The sequence below is a fragment of the Procambarus clarkii genome, chromosome 42 (genome assembly GCF_040958095.1).
Source record: "Procambarus clarkii isolate CNS0578487 chromosome 42, FALCON_Pclarkii_2.0, whole genome shotgun sequence".
Classification (NCBI taxonomy): Eukaryota; Metazoa; Arthropoda; class Malacostraca; order Decapoda; family Cambaridae; genus Procambarus; species Procambarus clarkii.
Genome location: NC_091191.1, coordinates 31,792,665 through 31,805,310, shown reverse-complemented (window position 1 = coordinate 31,805,310; position 12,646 = coordinate 31,792,665). Strand labels below are relative to the sequence as shown.

The 12,646-nt window shown below is 50.3% G+C and overlaps 1 protein-coding gene across 1 annotated transcript in view; it reads left to right on the top strand.

Moving 5' to 3' along the window:
- The window catches only part of LOC138373513 (putative neural-cadherin 2), a 225,584-nt gene extending 217,387 nt beyond the window's left edge, over positions 1-8,197 (top strand). The window contains exons 3-4 of the mRNA XM_069339725.1: positions 5,730-5,845; positions 7,964-8,197. Coding sequence (XP_069195826.1) covers positions 5,730-5,845; positions 7,964-8,197 — 350 coding nt within the window. The remainder of the gene's footprint in view (positions 1-5,729; positions 5,846-7,963) is intronic.
- Positions 8,198-12,646: the final 4,449 nt, after the last annotated feature.

Genomic DNA, 12,646 nt, shown 5'->3' with positions numbered 1-12,646 from the left:
TCCCGATAGCGTGTGGTGAACACCATGGAGATCCCTATAGCGTGGGGTGAACACCATGGAGATCCCTACAGTGGGGAGTGAACACCATGGAGATCCCTACAGTGGGGAGTGAACACCATGGAGATCCCTACAGCGGGGAGTGAACACCATGGAGATCTCTACAGCGGGGAGTGAACACCATGGAGATTCCTACAGCGGGGAGTGAACACCATGGAGATCCCTACAGTGGGGAGTGAACACCATGGAGATCCCTACAGCGGGGAGTGAACACCATGGAGATCTCTACAGCGGGGAGTGAACACCATGGAGATCCCTACAGCGGGGAGTGAACACCATGGAGATCCCTATAGCGTGGGGTGAACACCATGGAGATCCCTACAGCGGGGAGTGAACACCATGGAGATCCCTACAGCTTGGAGTGAACACCATGGAGATCCCTTCAGTGGGGAGTGAACACCATGGAGACCCCTATAACGTGGGGTGAACACCATGGAGATCCCTATAGCGTGGGGTGAACACCATGGAGATCCCTACAGCGGGGAGTGAACACCATGGAGATCCCTACAGCAGGGAGTGAATACCATGGAGATCCCTATAGCGTGGGGTGAACACCATGGAGATCCCTACAGCGTGGGGTGAACACCATGGAGATCCCTACAGCGGGGATTGAACACCATGGAGATCCCTACAGCAGGGAGTGAACACCATGGAGATCCCTACAGTGGGGAGTGAACACCATGGAGATCCCTATAGCGTGGGGTGAACACCATGGAGATCCCTACAGTGGGGAGTGAACACCATGGAGATCTCTACAGCGGGGAGTGAACACCATGGAGATCCCTACAGCGGGGAGTGAACAACATGGAGATCCCTATAGCGTGGGGTGAACACCATGGAGATCCCTACAGCGGGGAGTGAACACCATGGAGATCCCTACAGCGTGGAGTGAACATCATGGAGATCCCTTCAGTGGGGAGTGAACACCATGGAGATCCCTACAGCGGGGAGTGAACACCATGGAGATCCCTACAGTGGGGAGTGAACACCATGGAGATCCCTACAGTGGGGAGTGAACAACGTGGAGATCCCTACAGCGGGGATTGAACACCATGGAGATCCCTACAGTGGGGAGTGAACACCATGGAGATCCCTACAGCGTGGAGTGAACACCATGGAGATCCCTACAGCGTGTAGTGAACACCATGGAGATCCCTACAGTGGGGAGTGAACACCATAGAGATCCCTACAGTGGGGAGTGAACACCATGGAGATCCCTTCAGCGGGGAGGGAACACCATGGAGATCCCTACAGTGGAGAGTAAATTAACACCGTGGAGATCCCTACAGTGGGGAGTGAACACCATGGAGATCCCTACAGCGGGGAGTGAACACCATGGAGATCCCTACAGCGGGGAGTGACCATGGAGATCCCTATAGCGTGGGGTGAACACCATGGAGATCTCTACAGCGGGGAGTGAACACCCTGGAGATCTCTACAGCGGGAAGTGAACACCATGGAGATCCCTACAGCGGGGAGTGAACACCAGTGGGGAGTGAACACCATGGAGATCCCTATAGCGTGGGGTGAACACCATGGTGATCCCTATAGCGTGGGGTGAACACCATGGAGATCCCTACAGCGGGGAGTGAACACCATGGAGATCCCTACAGCAGGGAGTGAATATCATGGAGATCCCTATAGCGTGGGGTGAACACCATGGAGATCCCTACAGCGGGGAGTGAACACCATGGAGATCCCTACAGCGTGGAGTGAACACCATGGAGATCCCTACAGCAGGGAGTGAACACCATGGAGATCCCAACAGCAGGGAGTGAACACCATGGAGATCCCTACAGCGTGGAGTGAACACCATGGAGATCTCTACAGCGTGGAGTGAACACCGTGGAGATCCCTACAGCGTTGAGTGAACACCATGGAGATCCCTACAGCAGGGAGTGAACACCATGGAGATTCCTACAGTGGGGAGTGAACACCATGGAGATCCCTACAGCGGGGAGTGAACACCATGGAGATCCCTACATCGTGGAGTGAACACAATGGAGATCCCTACTGCAGGGAGTGAACACCATGGAGATCCCTACAGTGGGGAGTGAACACCATGGAGATCCCTACAGCGGGGAGTGAACACCATGGAGATTCTTACAGTGGGGAGTGAACACCGTGGAGATCCCTACAGTGGGGAGTGAACACCATGGAGATCTCTACAGCGGGGAGTGAACACCATGGAGATCCCTACAGTGGGGAGTGAACACCATGGAGATCCCTATAGCGTGGAGTGAACACCATGGAGATCCATACAGCGTGGAGTGAACACCATGGAGATCCCTTCAGTGGGGAGTGAACACCATGGAGATCCCTACAGCGTGGAGTGAACACCATGGAGATCCCTTCAGTGGGGAGTGAACACCATGGAGGTCCCGATAGCGTGTGGTGAACACCATGGAGATCCCTATTGCGTGGGGTGAACACCATGCAGATCCCTACAGTGGGGAGTGAACACCATGGAGATCCCTACAGTGGGGAGTGAACACCATGGAGATCCCTACAGCGGGGAGTGAACACCATGGAGATCTCTACAGCGGGGAGTGAACACCATGGAGATTCCTACAGCGGGGAGTGAACACCATGGAGATCCCTACAGTGGGGAGTGAACACCATGGAGATCCCTACAGCGGGGAGTGAACACCATGGAGATCTCTACAGCGGGGAGTGAACACCATGGAGATCCCTACAGCGGGGAGTGAACACCATGGAGATCCCTATAGCGTGGGGTGAACACCATGGAGATCCCTACAGCGGGGAGTGAACACCATGGAGATCCCTACAGCTTGGAGTGAACACCATGGAGATCCCTTCAGTGGGGAGTGAACACCATGGAGACCCCTATAACGTGGGGTGAACACCATGGAGATCCCTATAGCGTGGGGTGAACACCATGGAGATCCCTACAGCGGGGAGTGAACACCATGGAGATCCCTACAGCAGGGAGTGAATACCATGGAGATCCCTATAGCGTGGGGTGAACACCATGGAGATCCCTACAGCGTGGGGTGAACACCATGGAGATCCCTACAGCGGGGATTGAACACCATGGAGATCCCTACAGCAGGGAGTGAACACCATGGAGATCCCTACAGTGGGGAGTGAACACCATGGAGATCCCTATAGCGTGGGGTGAACACCATGGAGATCCCTACAGTGGGGAGTGAACACCATGGAGATCTCTACAGCGGGGAGTGAACACCATGGAGATCCCTACAGCGGGGAGTGAACAACATGGAGATCCCTATAGCGTGGGGTGAACACCATGGAGATCCCTACAGCGGGGAGTGAACACCATGGAGATCCCTACAGCGTGGAGTGAACATCATGGAGATCCCTTCAGTGGGGAGTGAACACCATGGAGATCCCTACAGCGGGGAGTGAACACCATGGAGATCCCTACAGTGGGGAGTGAACACCATGGAGATCCCTACAGTGGGGAGTGAACAACGTGGAGATCCCTACAGCGGGGATTGAACACCATGGAGATCCCTACAGTGGGGAGTGAACACCATGGAGATCCCTACAGCGTGGAGTGAACACCATGGAGATCCCTACAGCGTGTAGTGAACACCATGGAGATCCCTACAGTGGGGAGTGAACACCATAGAGATCCCTACAGTGGGGAGTGAACACCATGGAGATCCCTTCAGCGGGGAGTGAACACCATGGAGATCCCTACAGTGGAGAGTAAATTAACACCGTGGAGATCCCTACAGTGGGGAGTGAACACCATGGAGATCCCTACAGCGGGGAGTGAACACCATGGAGATCCCTACAGCGGGGAGTGACCATGGAGATCCCTATAGCGTGGGGTGAACACCATGGAGATCCCTACAGCAGGGAGTGAACACCATGGAGATCCCTACAGCGTGGAGTGAACACCATGGAGATCCCTTCAGTGGGGAGTGAACACCATGGAGATCCCTACAGCGGGTAGTGAACACGATGGAGATCCCTACAGTGGGGAGTGAACACCATGGAGATCCCTACAGTGGGGAGTGAACACCGTGGAGATCCCTACAGCGGGGAGTGAACACCATGGAGATCCCTACAGTGGGGAGTGAACACCATGGAGATCCCTACAGCGTGGAGTGAACACCATGGAGATCCCTTCAGCGTGGAGTGAACACCATGGAGATCCTTACAGTGGGGAGTGAACACCATGGAGATCCCTACAGTGGGGAGTGAACACCATGGAGATCCCTTCAGTGGGGAGTGAACACCATGGAGATCCCTACAGCTTGGAGTGAACACCATGGAGATCCCTACAGTGGGGAGTGAACACCATGGAGATCCCTACAGTGGGGAGTGAACACCATGGAGATCCCTACAGCGTGGAGTGAACACCATGGAGATCCCTACAGCGTGGAGTGAACACCATGGAGATCCCTACAGCTTGGAGTGAACACCATGGAGATCCCTACAGTGGGGAGTGAACACCATGGAGATCCCTACAGCGTGGAGCGAACACCATGGAGATCCCTACAGTGGGGAGTGAACACCATGGAGATCCCTACAGTGGGGAGTGAACACCATGGAGATCCCTACAGCGTGGAGCGAACACCATGGAGATCCCTACAGCGGGGAGTGAACACCATAGAGATCCCTACAGCGTGGAGTGAACACCATGGAGATCCCTACAGCGGGGAGTGAACACCATAGAGATCCCTACAGTGGGGAGTGAACACCATGGAGATCCCAACAGTGGGGAGTGAACACCATGGAGATCCCAACAGTGGGGAGTGAACACCATGGAGATCCCTACAGCGTGGAGCGAACACCATGGAGATCCCTACAGTGGGGAGTGAACACCATGGAGATCCCTACAGTGGGGAGTGAACACCATGGAGATCCCTACAGCGTGGAGCGAACACCATGGAGATCCCTACAGCGGGGAGTGAACACCATAGAGATCCCTACAGCGTGGAGTGAACACCATGGAGATCCCTACAGCGGGGAGTGAACACCATAGAGATCCCTACAGTGGGGAGTGAACACCATGGAGATCCCAACAGTGGGGAGTGAACACCATGGAGATCCCAACAGTGGGGAGTGAACACCATGGAGATCCCTACAGTGGAGAGTGAACACCGTGGAGATCCCTACAGCGGGGAGTGAACACCATGGAGATCCCTACAGCGGGGAGTGAACACCATGGAGATCCCTACAGTGGGGAGTGAACACCATGGAGATCCCTACAGCGGGGAGTGAACACCATGGAGATCCCTACAGTGGGGAGTGAACACCATGGAGATCCCTACAGCGGGGAGTGAACACCGTGGAGATCCCTACAGTGGGGAGTGAACACCATGGAGATCCCTACAGCGGGGAGTGAACACCGTGGAGATCCCTAAAGAGCGACGCGAGCGTCATGGAAAACATAAAACTGCAGGGATGAAAGTTGTATATGAAACACAGAATGCATATTTAAGAGAACAGCTGCGACAGGTTTGGACGAGAGAGAGCGTGATGCAGTGAGATACAGATGTGTTATTTACCGTCAACAGCAGAGAGTATTGTCGGGACGGCGAGAGAGGCTCCCCACTCGCGGCTGTCACCTAGCCAGACAAACCTTGACAATCAACCTTCAGGCTTTTAAACAACAATATTGTTGATGTTGTAATTGAAACCTTTGACTGAGTGTTTGTGTTGGTCTTCCACAGGAGATTCTCCGGTGTTCGTCATAACGGAAGGTAACGAAGGGGGCCACTTCTGGCTCCACCCCACGACCGGTCGACTCTCCCTTCGGGCGCCACTTGACTACGAAACCAAACAAGAGGTAAGGCTCTCTTTGTTTTTGTTTTCTGTTGGTGATACTCTCACCTCCTCTTCCTCTCCTCCCACTTTTCTCACCTCGTTTTTCCCCCCCCTGCATACGTTCTATTGCAGTTTCCTCTTCCCTACATCACTTATCTCTTCCCAATTTTCTTTCCCCTCTCCGCCTTCACTTCCCGCTCCTCTCCCCTCACACATCCATTCTGTTTGGTAGCGGTGGGGTTACTTCTTGACTTCTCTGTGACTTCGCTATCTTATATGAGAGTGTTTCCGCGAGGGTTCTTGGCTTTGGTTACTCTGGTTCTTTACCTAGTAAAATGATAGTGGTTCATTAATTGTGGTGGGTCATCTATTGGGGTGGTTCATCAATTGTGGTGGGTCATCTATTGTGGTGGTTCGTCTGTTGTGGTGGTCCGTCTGTTGTGGTGGTTCATCTATTGTGGTGGTTTATCTATTATGACGATTTATTGAAATGGACCATTACACCTACCTTATGACACCACATGGTTTATCACACTACCTGGTCCACCACACCACTCGTTCCACCACATTACCTGACCCACCATACAACCTGGTCCACCACACCTTTTGTTCGACCACACAACCTGACCAACCACACCACTTGTTCCACCACTCTACCTAACCCACCACACCACCTGACCCACCACACTACCTGGCCCACCACACCACCCGGCCCACCACCACCACCCGGCCCACCACACTACCTGACCCACCACACCACCCGGCCCACCACACTACCTGGCCCACCACACTACCCGGCCCACCACACTACCTGGCCCACCACACCACCTGACCCACCACACCACCTGACCCACCACACCACCTGGCCCACCACACCACCTGACCCACCACACCACCTGACCCACCACACCACCTGACCCACCACCACCACCTGGCCCACCACACCACCTGGCCCACCACCACCACCCGGCCCACCACACCACCTGGCCCACCACACCACCTACACAGGATATAAAGCTTTCCGAAGAGCCAAAACCAAACATTCTGACATTCACCAAAACAGTTTTCATTTTATTCTCATTTTGTAACCGCCCATTCCGGGAGCCTCCACCACACACCCTCCGTCACTGTCTGTCACTCCCGGAGCCTCCACCACACACCCTCCGTCACTGTCTGTCACTCCCGGAGCCTCCACCACACAGCCTCCGTCACTGTCTGTCACTCCGGGAGCCTCCACCACACACCCTCCGTCACTGTCTGTCACTCCCGGAGCCTCCACCACACACCCTCCACCACTGTCTGTCACTCCGGGAGCCTCCACCACACAGCCTCCGTCACTGTCTGTCACTCCGGGAGCCTCCACCACACACCCTCCGTCACTGTCTGTCACTCCCGGAGCCTCCACCACACACCCTCCGTCACTGTCTGTCACTCCGGGAGCCTCCACCACACACCCTCCGTCACTGCCTGTCACTCCCGGAGCCTCCATCACACACCCTCCACCACTGTCTGTCACTCCGGGAGCCTCCACCACACACCCTCCGTCACTGTCTGTCACTCCCGGAGCCTCCACCACACACCCTCCACCACTGTCTGTCACTCCGGGAGCCTCCACCACACACCCTCCACCACTGTCTGTCACTCCGGGAGCCTCCACCACACACCCTCCGTCACTGTCTGTCACTCCCGGAGCCTCCACCACACACCCTCCACCACTGTCTGTCACTCCGGGAGCCTCCACCACACACCCTCCACCACTGTCTGTCACTCCGGGAGCCTCCACCACACACCCTCCACCACTGTCTGTCACTCCGGGAGCCTCCACCACACACCCTCCACCACTGTCTGTCACTCCGGGAGCCTCCACCACACACCCTCCGTCACTGTCTGTCACTCCGGGAGCCTCCACCACACACCCTCCGTCACTGTCTGTCACTCCGGGAGCCACCACCACACACCCTCCGTCACTGTCTGTCACTCCGGGAGCCTCCACCTCACACCCTCCGTCACTGTCTGTCACTCCGGGAGCCTCCACCACACACCCTCCGCCACCTCAGGCTGGAGGATTTCCCTCCTGGTCTATTGCCTGTCATCACAAACTTGTACTAACATTTATTCAAGTTAATCTAATCCTTCACAGCGATGTGGGAAAAGAATAGGGGATGACAGCTGCATCAAGAGCAGCTGCAGTATCGGCGACTGCAGCAAATGTAGAGGAGCAGGAGTAGTATTAGCAACTTTGACAGCAGCAGCGGTTGTTGCAGCAGCAGCAGCAGCAGCAGCATCGTTAGTTGTGGTGTCAGCTGGAGGACCAGGACTAAAAATATCAACAGGAGTAAAAGCTATAAAATTTGTTTTAGAGATAGAACCATGAATTGTAGCAACGACATCAACAAGAACAGCGGCAACAGCAACATTTACAGCAGATGCAGCAGTAAAAGCAGCAGCAGTTAAAACAGCACAGCTGCAGCAGCAAGAGTTAAAGTAAGAGCAGCAACACAGATTCCTCCCCCTCGTGGCTCAGCATGACATATATACCATTAAGAGCCAGCAGTAGTAAAGAACACGAAGTCAAAGTGACAGGTAATGCAATAAAGGCCAGGAGAGGAACGTGTTGAATGAGCGGTGGTCTTCTTCATGGAGGGATCGTACGCCACATATCGTATACAGGCGGGGATAGTAAGATAGTTACTGAGTAGATACGTATATCGTATAAGACGAAAATATAAAAAAAAATTGCAAAACATAGTTTGAATCATATTGTAAACAACAGTCAAACAATACCAATAACAAATTTTAATAAATCAAATATATTAAAAAGACTCGAAAATAATAATAGTGCGATTGTAACAGTATACAAAGACAAAACAAAAACAAAGAGGGAACAGGTGAGTAAGTGGGTGAGCATAAATAAGAATGACACTGAGTGTGTGAGAGAGAGAATACAGCTTCCCGATCTTTACGGCATCATCGTTTCCACGTCTCTTCCCTCCCTTCCATTTTTCAGGCTTTATTGACACGACTGAACCTTCCCCCTGAAACATAAAATTTTCTGGGGGTGGGGGGGAGGGGGGTGAATGGGATGGTTTCCGCCAACCTGCCATGCAGGGGAAGTGAAAACAGTTTAATGGCTCTTATTGCTTTCCAGTTAGGCAGAAGGACCACCTCCTGTAATAAAGTACATCCAGATACGGCTCGCCATTAATTTAGACGGAAAACGTGCTTCATATTTCGTTATTATCAGAAGCAGTGGCCTAAATTGAGAGAGGGATAGAGTGGAAATGGGGTGTAAGTGTAAACAGTCAGGGGAAAACGAGTCCAGTGTGAATCCAATAAAATGGGGTTAGAATACATTTACAGAAAACGAATTCACTCTATGCCAAAGAAAATCGACTATATGTGCGATAAGAAAAATCAGGTCCAATGAGTGGTCAGAGGAAAATTGGGTACGAAATTGGCCGAAAGCAAATAGATGAGGAAAATAATGCAATTCAGGCAGATGTACAATTTTAAGAAATTTGCAAAGCTCGTGTGCAAAATAACTTATATCAAGTAAATGCTCAATGAATCAAGAGCCCATTTGAATACATAAAAATTTGTACTCTTTACATATATACCATACAACAGAATGTCTGTCCAAAGTGGAGGCCAGACGATGCATGCATTATCTAAACATGTAAGGCAAATAGTGTGGGGTATGGGAGGGACCTAGGCTGGTCGGGGAAGGTCTAAGTTAAATTATTTATGAAATATTAGTAATAATTGACGCCAACGTTGAACAGGGAAAGCGAGGCTCTAGTTTTAAGTAGTTAACACGAGAAGAGATAAGTGTACACTTTGAAAATGATGAGAGCGTAGTGGAGGTCTGGAGTATAGTCACCTTGGGAGAACATTTACTTAGTGATATACTGTGATTTGTCTTAGTTGTCTTGTGTGCGTCAGGTCACAGGTGGCCACAGGAAGACGATAGCAAGCATTTCCTATCATAATTCAGCACTACTAAGAATTACTTGTCATTGCTAAGCATTACCAAGAACTGTTTCCCATCACTCAGCATTACCAGTAATTAATCAGTGTTACCATTGTAGCTGGCATTATTTGGCTAGCATCATAACTGGGGGTCCTAGTGTCAGCTGGGAGTCCCAGCTGACACTGGGGCTCTACATTAACAATAGTAATTCTACTACAATAATTCACACTACATTAACTGGAGGTTAAAATGTTCAGGAAAAAATAAGAAAATTGTTAGGGTTGATAAAAAAAATTCTGGGAAGAAAATAAGTTTAAAATAAGGAACGCAAAAAAATATATCAAACTACCAGTGTGTTTAGTGCAAGACTGCAAAAAGTAAGTAAGTAAGTAATTATCAAAAGAAGGCACCAAACCGGGAAGGCTATGTAGCACCATCAAATACGCAAAATAATCAGAGGGCGCTAAATATCACCAAGGATGCCAATACGAGAACAAAAACGCATAAGGCGAACGATATCAAAAGTATCCGAGTCACCAAGAATTCTATCGAGGGACAGGTGACCGCGAGGGGCGGTCGGAAAGGACTGCAAAAAACAAATCATGGTTAGTGTAAGCTTGATCACATCATAGTATCACGGCCGAAAAGCTACACGCCTTCATGTTAGTGTAAGTTTACAAAGGAACCAAAATCAAACAGAGAATACTCACAAACGTGAAAATCATTCAAGTTTACATGGAACATTTTCAGGAAACTTTTGACAGCTATAGAGAGAGGAAGCGAGTGACTTGATGCACAGCACAGCGACCCAGGAAGGATTATGGAAGCTTCTCCAGAAGAGAAGACACAGTGAAAGTGCACAGGATTTCCGCTTACCCGAGCGCTCAATCCGGAGGCTCCAGAGGACCGAAAGAAAGGTCATTACCTCCTTAAGATCCTCGGGGAAGGAAAAGGGCCACTGCGCAGGTCAACATTCATTTTAAGTCAATACTCGAATAGATCAACACTTCCATATTCAGTGCACGTAAAGACCAACAGTTTTCTGTTATGACCCAGCCTACCCGGATCAGACTGGGTACGCTGGGGTCATACCTTTAAGAGTTAACGAACCTCTATTACAATGTAATTTATTCTGCAGTATTTGAAATATCATTATATACAGGTGTATTATACTCTTTTGTACGGTACTGTACTGCATTATTGTCATTATATATCATGATGTGTTGTGTGTGTGTGTGTGTGAGTGTGTAACTGTTGTGTGTGTGAGTGTGTAACTGTTGAGTGTGTGAGTGAGAGACTGTTGTGTGTGAATGTGTGACTGTTGTGTGTGAGTGTGTAACTGTTGTGTGTGTAACTGTTGTGTGTGTGTGTGTGTGACTGTTGTGTGTGTGTGTGTGTGTGTGTGTGACTGTTGTGTGTGGGAGTGTGTGACTGTTGTGTGTGTGTGAGTGTGTGTAGCTGTTGTGTGTGTGTGTGTGTGTGTGTGACTGTTGTGTGTGTGTGTGTGTGTGTGACTGTTGTGTGTAGGAGTGTGTGACTGGTGTGTGTGTGTGAGTGTGTGTAGCTGTTGTGTGTGTGAGTGTATGACTGTTGTGTATGTGCCAGTGTGTGACCGTTTTGTGTGTGACTGTAGAGTGTGTAACTGTTGTGTGTGTGTGTGACTGTTGTGGGAGTGTGTAACTGTTATGTGTGTGACTGTTGTGTGTGTGTGTGACTGTTGTGTGTGAGTGTGTGACTGTTGTGTGTGAGTGTGTGACTGTTGTGTGTGTGTGTGTGACTGTTGTGTGTGAGTGTGTGACTGTTGTGTGTGAGTGTGTGACTGTTGTGTGTGTGAGTGTGTAACTACTCGTTTCACCACTAGCAAGGCCCGACCGCTGCTACTGTCACTACTCCCTCCTCCCATCTTCTCCCTTGTCTTTCTCTGCTTCGGTCAGTAAAGCCAACTGGTGCGGGTGATAAGCTTCTTGTTTCTGTTGTATATACATATTTGAATGATGCTAACTTTATGTAGTTAAAGATCTGTGTATGTTCCCAAGCTGTTATATATATTTATATGTTTATATTTATATATATATATATATATATATATATATATATATATATAAATATATATAAATATATATATATATATAAATATATATATAAATATATATATATAAATATATATATATAAATATATATATATATATATATATATATATATATATATATATATATATATATATATATATATATATATATATTGTGACGGAGTTCCCCCCCTTATAATTCTCCCACGCCTGCAGTAAGAGTCATGTCTACTTTTCCCAAGCGTTCTCTATGTTGCAGGCTACAATTTGATATATGGGAGAGAGTGAAGTGTTCTCGGAGAGCCGAGAAATTTGTGAAATAGTGATATTTTGGCCTGTGGTATAGGCCCTTTAGGGAGCCAAGATGGCGCTTACCTCTCTGATCTCCCGCCAAAACCGTGTGACGTCAGTGGCACCGGATTGGTCACCGACAGCAATGTGGCACCGGGAGCCAATGAAAACTTCCCGTAGCGAAAGTGACGTCACGAAGGAAGGGGGTCCGGCCAGCGCGCCGGGCTGGCGCCAGCAGTCAGATACGACACGTCATAGAGGTCGGACGTGCGACGGATGGTCTTGTCAGTAGGACAGTTGTACCTCGCTCCCGTGGATTTACGCGTCATCCGAAGTCCGCCAGTGCTCTGAGAAGTCTTCCCTAGTTCATGTGTTGAACCAGAAGAGGGAATCGACGGTTATTTGAGCAACAAGTGCTCCAGTCAGGTACTGTGCCAGTAGCAGTGAAGCCGTGCAGTGACGTATGTTGACGTCTGTGGCAATTCACCAGTTC